The sequence below is a fragment of the Sceloporus undulatus genome, unplaced genomic scaffold, assembly GCF_019175285.1.
Source record: "Sceloporus undulatus isolate JIND9_A2432 ecotype Alabama unplaced genomic scaffold, SceUnd_v1.1 scaffold_15, whole genome shotgun sequence".
NCBI classification, from domain to species: Eukaryota; Metazoa; Chordata; class Lepidosauria; order Squamata; family Phrynosomatidae; genus Sceloporus; species Sceloporus undulatus.
This window is the reverse complement of record NW_024802937.1, coordinates 3833740-3848496: the sequence shown is the minus strand read 5'-3', so window position 1 is coordinate 3848496 and position 14757 is coordinate 3833740. Positions and strand designations below refer to the sequence as shown.

The following is a 14757-nucleotide window of genomic DNA, read 5'->3' as shown; positions in this document are numbered from 1 at the left end:
AGCATTGTTAATTATCCATTATTAAACCTTGTGCACCAGTCACCTACCGAGCACATTCTGTGTTTACTAGCATAGTTCTACCACATGCAAACAGCGTGCTAAACAAAAGGGAATAGAAATCAATACCATTATTATTTTCCATGCATCACCTACTTGTGCCGTACAAAGCAGAGGCAGAAAACTGATGGCTCATGGTCTAAACATAGACCCTCAAGGACTCTCAATCTAGGCCTCTGGTAAAAGTGAAAGTTGTAACTTGCTCATGTTTGGTTGTGATCATGGACTGACTCTGCCAGAATTCAACCACAGCTTGAGAAAGTCATTCTTTTGGATAACAGTTCCCACAATCCCCGAGCTAGCACAGCCAATTCTCAGAGATGTACATAGTTTAAAAAAAACATTTTCCAAACTGTGGTTTCACCCAAAGTAACATGACCCAGTGCAGTATATTTTTTAAAGTAGGCTGACATGTTCTGACTGTAAAATGTGCATCTTCTAAGAGCAGTATGTTTTCTTTTGCTTCAGATTACTAATGTTACTGAGGGGAACAAACCACACACACATACACTTCAAAGGAGAGGAAACTTTCAAAACTGACCACTGACATAGCAATTTTAGGAAAAGTAAGTAGTTTGATGGAGACTTTCACCATCTCTTATGAAGCCATATTTCTCTATTAGGGTTAGAAGGGATGCAAGGGTTTTATCTTTCCCAGAAACAAATGCTCTCTTGAGTTAACTTTAATGTTGCATCAGATTTCCTTGCATTTGCAGAGGCACCCTTTTCACTTTAATATAACAAACTGATTTAGGTGTTCCAAAGGAATGCAACAAAGAAGAAAATATATTTCCTTTCAGATCCATAGAAGTTGATGTAAAAAAGTCATTCAGGTTGTCACAATAGATTCTTCCTCCTACAGGATGTTCTGATACAACATAAATAAGTAAATATTTGAGGCAAAGCACTTAGTGTCATTAAAAAAAAAGTTGAAAGCTCATCACTCTAAAAAGTACTGTAATTTAAACATAAAAGACTTGGGAAAAGAGGTCAGAGGGTCAAACTAGTTTGCAAGGTGGCTAAATTACATCTTTAATTGGGTTTCCCTGGATATAGTTAGAGCAATATATTTTCCTTGGCCCATTGCAGAATCCCCACTGATTTCAAAGATGTCTTTGTATGATGGGAGAAAGCAAATGAAAGTCAGTAGGTGAGGTATATAACAAAACCATCTCTCTCTGTGATTATAATGTGTTGTTAGGCAATTTGTTCAGTGTCAACATTCCTACAGAAAATGCATCATGGCTAATATAACACTGTCTGTTTGAGCAGTCTAATCAACAGTTTAAAAATAGCCATAGTAAATATATTCAAAAACAAAAAAGGAAATCATTTTAAAATTTCAGTAACATTACTAATTTGAAGCAATAGAAAAACATACTGCCTAAGATGTACATTTTCCTATCAGACCATGTCAGCCCACTCTGCCTGAAATGCTTTAAAATATATTTCACTGCATTTTAATCCAAATTAAATTCAAAGGACAGAATAAACATATGGCCAAAACAACCTTTTCACTTTGTATATATAAAGATGTTTGCTGATGTCCTATAGTAGTTGTGTCCTGTGAAGTTATTGCTGACCTGTGGCAACTCTAAGGCAAACCTATCATGGGGATTTCTTGGTAAGATTTATTCAGATGATTTTTGCCATTGTCTTTCTCTGAGGCTGCAAAAGTGTGATTTGCCCAAGGTCACCCAGTAGGTTTCCACAACCAGAAAGAGAGTCAAATCCTGGGCTCCCATAGTCCTAGTGGAATGCACAAATCGCCACCTGAGAATGAGACTGCACATGAGCAATACTGACTGGCTTTGTATGTTTCTGAACCTCATTTTGAAACTTATTACAGTGCACCCACGTCATACGCGGGTGCACTTTTCGCAGATTTCAGCATACACTGAAAGCCACACTGGGAATAATGGGGCACACACCCATGGAGAACTGGATTGCCAGCCAGGTATAATTTGAGTAGAATTAGCTGTTTAGGGGCTGAACCTCATCAGCAAAAAGGATGGAATGCTTCTCTGCTCTAAACCACCTGCTGTATCATTTACACTGGTGCCTCGGGTTACGAAATTAATTCGTTCCGCCATTCCTTTCGTAACCCGAAAATTTCGTAACCCGAAAAGGCTTTCCGTTAGCACTGGAAAGCCTATAGCTGCACTTTGCAGCATTTGAATTTCGCGCCGAAATGAATTTCGTAACCCGAAAAATATTTCGTAACCCGAAACAGTTTTTGCCAATCCAACTTTTTCGTATCCCGGAAATTTCGTAACCCGATCATTTCGTATCCCGAGGCACCAGTGTATCACCAATTAACTTTATCTTATGACAGTAATTGTGTGTCAGTATTTGGTACCAAATAAATTCTTGGGAAGTCCTGGAAACACAGACAGTTCCAAAATGGTACATTGGCAAATGGGGCAGTTCTGCCCAGTTTCTCCCACCCAAGAGTCTCTCACTTCAACCCCTGCATGTACCATTGGCTACTGACATCACATCTGCTTGATCAACCCTCTGGGCAGCCCCTGAGCACCTCTTGTGACTTTAAGGTGGTATTAAAACTGAATCACAGGATTCAGACTTTGTTTAGGGAAGGCCTTTTAAAACAATTACAGGATACCATGATGAAAAAAGAATGTACTGAATTGGCTTATCCTCATTTGTTTTTGGATGGGAGACTGCCAATGAATAGCAGCTGTGGTGGGCTGTATTTCAGAGGAAAAAACTGGCAAAATCACTTCTGAATATTCCTTACCCAAGAAAACCCTATGAAATGCACGGAGTTGCCACAAGCTGACAGGTGACATACATATACACACACTAATCCAGCCTCTGGATATCATATGTTTGTCATGGCATGAAGAATACTGAATGAAAAAAAATCCATTTACCTAAAAGTGCATTTTTTCCATGGTCATCTGGAAGAAACCTCTTGTCAACAGCACAGACTAGAATGTGCTCAGGAAGGTTTGGAGACTTGGCTCCCACCAACAGGAAACCTGCTGGGATATCAATCTGTTCCATACACAGTGATACTAACCGCAAATCTTTGCCTGCTTGACAAAAACCTGGAGAGAGAAAAAGAGATACATCACAAAATATGTATGAGTGATTTATTGCCCTCTGCACTTGTAACAACTATGGAGAATGCTAGTCGCTCAGAGCCTAATAATATTTTCCTCCCTCATCTGCCTGTCCTGATTCAACATTTCATCAAGCCCTGTAATGGTCATGGACAAAGGGCACTAGATAAATTAGTGATATATAAAACAAGTGTAGAACCATGAAGAAGGAAAAGAGCTGTTGTACAATACTGCAGAAATGAATCATTGTGTATCATACCTTTTACTTTGCATTTTTATGGAAAACCACTGAAATCGTTTCACAGAGACAGGGAATGGGGCAGCGCAAATAGGAAGAGAATCTGTCCGCCTTCCTTTTATCTTCCCTCTCCCTGCTCTACATACTTCTTTATTTCAGTCCAACTGAAGCCATATTCAAGTGGGCTGGAGTCCAAGAAAGCTAATGCTAAATAAAACCTGTTAGACTTTACAGTGCCACAAGAATCTTTGTTGTTTTTGCTGCAACCAATTACTATGGCTCTACCACCCTGGATTCTAGTCTGTGGAGAGGAGACAGGGATATATTCTGATTCAATTGTTCCTGGCCTCTTCATATTAACAGACAAGGTCTGAAGTAAATCTGTAGCCATATTCAGCAGCAGGTAGTTACAAGACTCCAAGGTCTCATTGTGCCAGGTCTATCCTTGAGCAGGTCACTTTAATCCCTTTCAGACATGCTCTTCAGCCCTTCTCTGTTGCAATGGGAAGATCAGGCATGGGACTGAAACTCATGCACCCACCTCTTCTTCACACCCTGGAATGTGAACACCTGAACAAAGTTTAAGAGGATCTGCAGACAAGAGCCACTTTCCACATTCATATAACCCTCTGGATGAGAAATCACTGGAGTACATCAAATATTCATGTTAGCATGCATGCCATCAACATGTTGGAGTCATCAGTGCTTGACAATGCATCAACCCATACATTGTTAAGATGGGAGGGAATATCTTTGGGAAAATCCATGTAGACAGCATTCATCCCTCACCTACATTTAGACATAGTAGCCAACACACCACACACTACAATGCTTTCAACAGGATATACATTTGGATTCACACCTGAGTTTGGATACCAATAAAGTGCCTCACAGCTTGAATGTGCATCTGAATTGCCCCTGCTTCCTAATCTACAAACTAGCGTTCAACAAGCTAGTGTATTCCAGAGTCCTCTCATCCCAATAGACATAGCAATGCTATTCCAGTAACAACTTCCCATTCACCACTCACCTGGCCCAGTCCTTTTAAACTGCAAGAGGCTAGTGTTGTAGTGGTATCAGGACTCACAGGGCTGAAATGTCAGGACATTTTTATTGGCATAGATAATGACATCTTCTGTAACCATCTACTCTGGTTTTTATTCCCCAAGTGTAGCTGCAATACTCACATCGTAACTACAAGGACAGACTGGTTTTCCCAGTAACAACACACACTTGTGTGTAGACACACACTTATCAGAACTCAGGAAAGCTACTTTTTTGGACTACAAATTCCATAATCTTCCAGTTGGCTGGTTGGGAGATGCCCAACTTCCAGAGAGCCAACATGGTGTAGTGGGTTGAGCGCTGGACTACGACTGTGGAGACCAGGGTTCTTTTTTGCCATTTTATATAAGAGACACCATTTTACTACACCACTGTATTTAATTTGACTTGAGGAGCTCCTGATTTTTGTACCCATGCAGAGGTGGTGGTCCAGGAGCCAAACCCCAGTGTATATCAAAGTCACACTGTAATGCTTAATTTAGATTTTGCCAGATCTTTGAAATCTTGAACATATGTTATGAGGAAGAGTGAATGGAATTACATGGCCCCTTAATATTTTATGACTAATCTGTTTTTAGTCACAGAACTTTAGTAGTTCAAACCAAATGACAGTCTGTTACAAATAGTCTGGCCACATTATAAGCTGGAGTTTCCCATTCTGCCACAGCTTGGCACATTGCATTGTTGCAGTCTACATAAAGTTATCTCTCTATGTGGTTAAGAGCCAGTGAAGCGTAGTGGTTTGAATGCTGGACTAGAACTCTGAGAGACTAGGTCATGAAAATCCACTCAAGTGACCTTAGGCACATCCCATTCACCCTTCCTCAGAGGAAGGCAAAGGTAAACCCCCCTCAGAACAAATATTGCCAAGAAAATCCCATAATGGGTTCTCTTTAGGATAATCTCAAGTTAGGAACCACTTTAAGACACACAACAATAAAAATGAACCTCTAGGGGAATAGCTACTAGGGACAAAATGGGGACATTTCCCTCCCAAATAAGAATTCTGTCCTCCTCATGAAATTTTCCTTCAGCACCCAAATATATAACAATGCAGAGAGTGAGCCACATCTCGAACTCATTATATTTTCTGTGTTCCTACTTCCTTGCTAACTCTGCTTGCCTCTTTTCTTTGGATACCTAAGCTGTATTTTTAAATGCTAGCTTATGAAGAGCCAGTGTGGCATAGTGATTTGAGTGCTGAACTAGGACTGTGGAGACCAGAGTTTGAATCCTGGTTCAGCCATAAAAACCCACTGGGTGACCTTTGGCAAGTTACATTCTCTCAGCCTCAGAGGATGGCGATGGCAAATCCTCTCAGAAGAAACTTGCCAAGAAAGCCCCATGACTGGTTCACCTTATGGTAATAAGTCGAAAATGACTTGAAGGCAAACAACAACAGCTGAAGTTTAAGTTATTGCAGTGCTAGAAACTTGGGGGTAATTAAAGAAAATTTATTTGGGGGGAGAATTCTTATTTGTGGGTTAATGCCTCATTTTGCTTCTCCTGTAGCTATTCCCCTGCTATCCTCTAAAAGACAGAGAGAAAATGAAGCAAATAGTTTTTTGTGGGTTTTTCGGGCTATGTGGCCATGTTCCAGAACAGTTTCTTCCTGACGTTTTGCCAGCATCTATGGTTGGCATCTTCAGAGAATGAAGCAACACAGCTACCTCTCTCCCTTTAGGTACACTGTTGGGGCCTGGCCATGGTGATTATTATGAAGGGCATCTGGATTACAAAATTTACCACCACGCTACTATAAAGGGCCATCTACTTCTCAAGATTTAAAGGATTCTGTACAAGGAAAGCTGTGTCACATCAAAACTCATACCTCCTTGTGTTTTAAGTCCCCAGTGGAAAGGGAAGCAACTATGCAGCAGGAATAAGTCTAGGCCAAAAGGAAATCAAGCATAGTTCCCAGCCCGAGTGCCTGAAAGCTAAGTGTCTGAGTCTCACTCAATGCGGCATCAGAAGAATGGCAGGAGAGGAGTAGCACATATTTAAAGTCCCTGGTCCTGCTATTTATTTAAATTTATAGTGGGGGAGGGAGCCAGGAGTCTGTTTTCCATAGGTCAGGTTATACAGGAAAGCAGTCCTACTCTGGGTCATGTTGGCATCTCGTATATCCCAGACATGTGATATCCATTTTATTTATAAGAATGATAAAGATGAGTATACATTGTATCCTTTAACATAAAAATAGCATCATCTTTTTGATCACTGAAAGATTTCTGTTGAATTTGGAAAAAGCTCTTGAAAATGTTGAAAACATTCACTTTTCTATCACATATCAGAAAACTGTTCATCAGTTTAGTGGGCCATATTGAACATTAACTCTCCTAATACTAATATTTGTTATTATTTTTATTTATTGTATGTTTTTGTGGTGTGAACATTCCCTTGAAAGACCTCTGATGTGCCAGGATATTTATATAATTAAAAAAATGAGATGGCCAAACATGCAATATAGTCATTGACAGCTGTTCCAATGTGGGACACGTAATTTCTGTCCTCTTTATTCAGATTGGGGATTTCTCAAATCAAGCTTTACACCATTGGGAACCAGTAAGGATTACTGCCATGGTACATAAAAGAGCAGAGCCATGGCCAGAGGCACCCAGAGATGACAGGTAAGAGAAGCAAATACCGCAAGTGATAACAAAACAGCATGGAGATCCTGCTGTCATCATTATTCTACCGCATTTGTGAGGAGGGGGCTTGTCAGAAGGACCATTAATTCTTTTAGGTTCAAAATTATATTACATTTGGCTTTTACAAAGCAATCCAGTCTAAGTCCATTCTAAACACTGTCTTAACTTGTCTATGACAAGCTTACATTAACACAAAAATGGAAGGCTGAAAACATCATAGGGCATTTATGCTTTTTCCAAAAAAGAGAAAATGCATCACCTCCCCCACAGCAGAAGATGACAAAAGAGGTTAGAGATTTGCATGAAGTTTGTATGTACTTATTTATATGTACAAATGCAAATAATTGCTACAATTTAAATAGAAAAACAATACAGTTCACTATAGTGCTGCCTGCAGTTTACCATCCAGGTGTTAACTACTGATGGGCAACTTCAAGACCCCTGTTCTTGCTTCTTATTATTCCTTGTTTTGAAAGTAGTCTGGCTAGCCCTGCAAACAGAAGACTGCCTCTATGCCTCTACACATGGGCCAAGTTCGAAAAGGTGGGCATTTATGCACTGTTAAAAAAACCTGGTCTGTAAATCTCTGCCACCATATTATCACTGGGCTAGTTGATCAATGCCCACCTTCTTCCCAGCACCATTCAACAGGATCTAGTGCCTTTAAGCTATTTAGGTTTCTAAAAGGAAATGCTTTTAAAAATAAATATGCTTGAACAAATATTATACAGGTGAGGTACGGTATATATTATATAGTTATCTTACAAAAATACAACTCTGAGAATATATGTGTGCATGCATGCTGAATGAAAATAAGTGTGGTCTGTAAGCACTGCTCCTAACTGAATTTTTTTTTTCAGTATTAAGGGGTTATGTTCAAGCATAATTATTTTTAAAAGCATTTCCTTTTAGAAACCTAAATAGCTTAAAGGCACTAGATCCTGTCTGCTCTTGGAAGCTAAGTAGGGTCAGTTTTGGTTAGTACTTGGATGGGAGACTGCTAACAAATACCAGGTGCTGTAGGCTATATTTTAAAGGAAAGAAGTGGCCAAACCACCTCTGAGTCCTCCTTGCCTAATAGAACCCTATGAAATTCATGGGGTCACCATAGGCAAATTGAAGGTGCACACGCACACACATAAACACTTCTTTTAAAGGAAGGCACATTCAAATTCCCATTTTTGTACATGTTAATTTCTTTAACATTCATTCTCCACAATTTTATTTATACTCCACCTTTTCCCCAAAGCTGAGATTCAAGATGCCTTTATTTTTCCTCTCCCTCTTATCTATTTTCAGTTGTCACTATCTCTGAAAAATATGAGCTCTTTCTAATGAGACTTATCACCAATGTATTGTTAGTATTTATTGCTGCTATTGTTGTTACAGAGGGTACTAACTGAAAAACAACTTTATGTCTTATTGCCATAAGGCATGGAAGGTTCATCTCAACTTCTCCATTATCCAGCAGTGCATTAAATACTTCACTGACAGGAGAAGCTAGTAAGTTATATGACGGATATCCTCTACAGGGCAAGCAATATCCTAGGGAATGGCATATGATTGAAAAGCACAGTAGAGGCAATATTTTGGGAACAGTTACATGAATTATTCAACTATGTCACAACAATTTTAAAATGTTACCTTTCTAATGGCCATTTTTTTTAGACAAAGGAGGGAGAAATTGAAAGAAGAAAAATGTTGACAATTTTTAATGCATCATATTCATTTGTTTTCTACTTATAAAAAAAGCTCCAAGAGTAGCCTATATATGTTCATATTGCTTCTTTAATTTTTATTGTTTAACTTATTTTATTATTCTTAATTTATTTTACTTATCTCCTACAGCTGAAACTTAAACCTGGACTTTGGACTTCCCCTTAAACTTTGGGAACATCAAAGGCACATAATTTAATTAGATTCTTTAGAGTTAAATATTGAACAAGTTCCCCAGTTTGGCAGCCTAGTCATTTTAGTCAACATTAGCCATTAGCTGCTGTTGTTTTAATGTGGACCACAGTGTTATTTTCCTGAGGAAGGCAACAGAGTTTGTTTGCACTTCCACTATTGTCTCAGCAAAGACAGTTAAGCATCTTGGACCAGGGATTTTATTCTTAGCTCAAAGCAAGAGATAATTAAGGGATGCAAACCTGCTTCTCTGAAGTAAAATATCTTGCATTTTCTTCCAAAGAAATGCAAATAGAGCTTGCAGGAGCCATTCATTAGCCTATATTCCCTTTGCTTTGACGGGACAAATCATGATTTGGGGTTTAAGTGCCTGCTGGTTTTCAACACTGAATCAACATCCCCCACCCCCCAGTTTTAACAAAAGTCTCCTTAAATTATATCAAAGTCCTTAATTAGGTAACACAAAATAAAAGCATTGGTCCTATTAAAAATATTGGCAGACTAAGGATTTTCTTGCCTTGTGGAATGAGCAGCGTAGCTTCCTTTGCTTTTTGTATTTTAAACTATTGTAATCAGAACATTTTCAAGTTCTGCATTTAACATTTGACATGTTGGGATCAGTTCAAGTCTTATGTATTTAGAGATATTAAATTTCTCTGTGTTGGTATCAGTAAAATCTAAAGCCAGTGTTTCCTACCTTTTATCCAATCTAAGTAGCTGCTGGCAAAACACTCATATTCACAAGAGACATACAAATTTATCACTCGTTCACTGGCCCCATACACATGCGTCCGTGTATGTGTGTATGTATACACACAAACAAAATTTCCCATTATTGCTATTACTACTATTATTAATTAGTATCAGAAGCAGTAGACGCCACTGTTCAAAGTGCTTGATTTGTCCCACATATTTCATAAATACCTAAGGAACAAATATTTTTGGAGATGATAACACAGTGAAATAGTAACTTTCACATGTTTCAAGGGGCCAAATCAATTATATTGATATATCCTCTTTGCTTCAAGGAAACTGTAAAAATGATTTTATACAGACTCAGCTGCACACAATGTTTGCTAAAATGACTGCTACATTTTCAGGTGAAAGAGTTTAAAGTTCAGTATAGTATTATTAAACAAAGTGGTGGTGGATTCCACATATAAAACTGCTATAGGGACACACGCTAATTTTGAATGAATTTATCCAGTGACTTGCAAAGTGATAAAAACATTAATAAATAATTAACCAGAAAAATATTTCTGTCTGCCCAAGAAATTGGGATTTTTACAGACAACCAAATCTATTTTTATGCTATACTTATCTCCCATCTGAAAACAAAAGAACAGACCAGCTAAAAAGGAACAAATTTAGCCAGCACAGCTGTGAAAATACAAACAAAAGCAAAGATTGCTGTGTAAAGCAAAGATTGTCTTTCTCTCCCTTCTCACTCACTGTATCTTAGCAGCAACAATTAACATCCCCTCTGTGGGGTACAGACCTGGTATTGTGCTGCTTTAAGATAAGGAATCTGCATAAGGGATTACCTATTAAGATTTACATAAGAATTGCAGTTCACAGTCCCTTCTATTTGTATCTTCACAGCAGCTGATCAGGTATTAACTATCTGCCTATCTAATTGCCTCTGAAATTGAGGTCTGATTTCTTGCAGTGCAGAAAAAAAGAACAGTTTACAACCAGACAACATGAGTATCATTATTTGTGTTTCATAAATATCCTGAGTGCCTTTTTAAAGACACCAGTCACTGACAGCCACAAGGGTCATGGGAAACTGAACAAATGGTGCGTGATTATAAAAATGTGCAAATTTGACTTGTACTACAACACCAATGAAGTCTCACAAACAGGAGCACAGCATAATAAAAAATAGTTGCCTGCATGTATTCTTTTCATAAACAATTTTATACTTATATTGAGAACTCTTGATATATTCCATTAAACACTCAATATATTCTATTAATCCTACAAAGCATTCCAATTGTGGATGTAAAGAATTTTTGTTACTGAAAATCTCAGAATAAACTTTACTACCACTTCATAATGAAGCATCCAAGAGTTTTTACATTTTAGTTCCTAATCTAGTTAGCAAAAGGTAACATTTTCCATCTGAGGAACAAGCTAAACTGAGGAGTTCTTGTGGGGGGGGAGGACAAGAATTAGCAACATAATAAATAAATAAATACAGTAAACTTTATTTTATACCCTGTCTTTCTGCTGCAGCAATCAAGGCAGCTTCATGACTAGAATATATTGGAAAAGACATAACTATCAAAAATAAAGGTGACCCCCCTTTAAAAAGGATTAAATACAATACAGTTTAAAAATTCAATCTGTTAAAATGACAGCAATTTTCTAGTAGAGGCATGGTTACATAAAGTAGGGAGAGTACAGAAATTAAACTGAACTATTCTGGGAAGGCTTGCCGGAAGAGATCCGTCTGACAGCTTTTTTGAAACGTACTAGAATTTAGAGAGAGCAGCATGGTAAAGTGTTTGAGTGTTGACTCCCAACTCATCCATGAAACCCATTGGATGACCTTGGGAAGGCGCATGCTTTCAGCCTCAGGACGTAATAGTAAGCCTCCTCTGAACAAATCTTGCCAAGAAAAACATGATGGCTGTAAGTCACAATGAGTAAAAAACACACACAAACAACAAAAATAGTATTCAGTAACAAAATTATTTTATCATGTGTTCATCTTCCACAAAATGCTTAGAATCTATTGTAGAAAAAATTCAAAATCACACTTCCTATGGCATATCAAGAAAAACGAGAAGACCACTGCTGAGAGACTAAAGTCTCTTCCTTCCCCACAGCTGCTGAATCACTGTTTCATGCTGCTAATGGATACAGCAAATCAATCATCCTGATCAGGATCACTGGGGAGAAGACATATTCTCAGGTAGGGGTATAGGAGTCAAGTATTCTTTCTGTGGAACAACCTGTTCAACCATCAATAATATTAATGAATGTGGCCTCTTCTGTATTTTCACTAATCCCTTCTTTCCTTCATTAACAAGAGCTCCCAACTACAGTACTTGAATCCAACTGTTTGTAGAAGCTTTGACACTCTCTACATCTTGTAGGAATTTTTGATTGCCTCCTGGAAGACAAGCCAGTTTTAAACCCAAGGGGCAGCTTAAACATTTCCATCTTTTGTTTTAAAGGAGCTTAGTGCACAGAAAAAATAAAGCAACATTGCCCTGATTTGAAGCCAAATTCGGGCTGCCCCCTGGTTTTATCGCATGGGCTTTTGTCCCCAAAACTGCCATCTGGGTACAGCCCAGCTCCAGTACTGCTCCTGAACTCCTTCAGCAGACATTTTTCAAAATCGGGACTTTGAAAAATGTCTGCTGAGTGAGTTCAGGAGCAGTACTGGAGCTGGGCTGTACCCAGATGGCATTTTGGGGACAAAAGCCATGCGAAAACCAGGGGGCAGCCGAATTTGCTTCAAATCAGAGCAATGTTGCTTTAATTTTGCTGTGGCACTAAGCTCCAAAATGATAACTAGGACTGCACTAATCATCTTCCATTTTCTCTTTCAGCACATACGCTTGAATGGTTCAGCTTAACTCAGCAGCTTGCTTACCCCATACTAAAGCAACAGTCTGTAAAGCATTTTTAAAAAACTATTTTTGTCTTTAAAAGGGGCCCCACTTATTCCAGAAGTGAGGGGAAACAGTTTCTAAGAGTAACAAGGACTGCAAAGCAGTCTGTAGCCTAAAACTGAAAAAACCCACACCAGATAAATAAATGAGAAAGAGTTTTATGTTACCTTGAAGTCTAGCAGAATTATTATGTAGCATTCCTGTCATGCTATATACGGTTACCCCAGTGAAAACTGGAGAGGACTCCTGTTACTTTAATGGCTGTGTTGAAGAAGGAATTTCATCAGATGAACTGCCCTCTTCTACACAATTGTCTGTACAATCTATACAATACAAACAGGAATTCTCTTGGCTTGAAGTATCTTCCAGTGAGGATACAGTGGGGCTTAGGCTAACATCTGAATAGATATTGATTGCAATGTTATAGGTATCTGAATAGGTATTGCAATGTTAGTCTCTAAAGGTCCATAAATTACCATTCAAGACATGGCTATATATGAACATTATATATTATTCTAATTGCTTTCTTTACATGCAGCTTTTGCTAAAACAATATTCCAACGAAGTTAAATTTAAAAAAAAAATTCAACTAACCATCAGTAGTGCAAGACCCTTCTGGGGCAGGTTTTTGTGCATAGGGAATTGGTGGACTATTGGAATCAGACATATCTTCCTCATCCTCATCTTCATCCATTTCATTAATAGTTTGGCTAGTGGAAAAATCCAAGCTTCCATTCTGGGTGTAACGGTGCATCAGTTCTTTGTCTAGTTCCTCTACTTTTGGCTTCACATCTGAATTTAAAATAAACCACATGGCTGGGTGTAAATGTCAGCAGACATGAAAAATTCTTGTTGTTTTAAAAAATATTGTACTTAGCATAATAAGAGCCATTAAAATATGTCATACTTGCTTGGTTACCTTCCGGCGAAATAGGTGGCTGGTCAGGGTCTAGATAAAGCTGAGAGAAGATGGGGCGAGGAACAACAGTGTTACATCTTAAAGAGGCTTCTATTGAGTTGTGTAGAGCTTCTTCAAAACGGGCAGATTTCAGTTGCCCTGCATACGAATTCCCCATGATCTGGAAAATAAATGTAAAGAATTGAGAAGAGATGCAGGTTAAATATACATAATACATACATTCCTTCACTATGTGAAACAAGGAGCAATGAATTAATAAACATTTTGCATGACAGTTTAAATATTAGCAGTAATAAGGAAGCCACCAAAAATAACATCTTGGAATGTTTTTTCTAGCATTCTTTTAAGTCCTCCTGCCTGGTTTTCACTGATGGAGTTCTTTACTCTCACTGAAAAGTATTCTAATATATCTATTTATAAATTAGTGTCTCTTTTTTAAAAGATGAAATTAAAAAGAATCATTTCAGATTTCAACTGGGATGAAAGAAATTTAACAAAGACAACAGGCCAGATCCTAGAAGATCTCTCTCTCTCTCTCTGGCTTTGCTTCACGAACGAAGATTCAGGAAGGACTCATCCCGCGCTTTGTACAAGCGCGTTGGTGACTAAAAAGGCCAATCCAGGACAAACAGATCCGGTTGCAGAAAGCACAACGTAAAGTCTCCTTGGGTGATGTTTCCGGGTTGTGGTTCTTTCTGCGTTGTCATTTCTCTTCGAGACTCGTTTGCTGTGAGCTTTTGAAAAAGGCTGCAGCATCGTGGATAGTGCGTCTCCATGCTTCCTGATGCGAGACCAGGGCGAACCATTGTTGGTGATCAGTTTGGCCAAGCCTGAGATGTTGTTTCAGGGAGTCCTTGTATCTTTTCTTTGGGGCGCCCCTCTTACGCTGACCTGTGGCGAGTTCACCGTAGAATACTATTTTGGGGAGGTGATGGTCCTTCATCCTAGAACGTATCCTGCCCAGCGCAGCTGCGTCCTCAATAGCATGGCCTCAATGCTGGTGCTCCCTGCTTGCTCAAGGACAGCAACATTCGTCACATAGTCAGTCCAGTGTATATTTAGAATTGTGCGTAAACAGCGCTGATGAAAGTGTTCAAGGAGTCGTAGGTGTTGGCAATAGGTGACCCATGTTTCAGACCCATAGAGGAGAATAGACAGTACAATGGCTCTATACACACTGATTTTTGTGCTTCGCCTCAAGTGTTTG

General features: G+C 38.7%; 1 protein-coding gene across 1 annotated transcript in view; it reads right to left on the bottom strand.

Moving 5' to 3' along the window:
- The window catches only part of LOC121917339 (GREB1-like protein), a 135118-nt gene that overhangs the window by 95251 nt on the left and 25110 nt on the right, over nt 1-14757 (bottom strand). The window contains exons 3-5 of the mRNA XM_042443238.1: nt 13551-13710; nt 13226-13423; nt 2952-3128 (exon numbers count right to left, since the gene is read on the bottom strand). Coding sequence (XP_042299172.1) covers nt 2952-3128; nt 13226-13423; nt 13551-13707 — 532 coding nt within the window. The 5' untranslated portion in view covers nt 13708-13710. The remainder of the gene's footprint in view (nt 1-2951; nt 3129-13225; nt 13424-13550; nt 13711-14757) is intronic.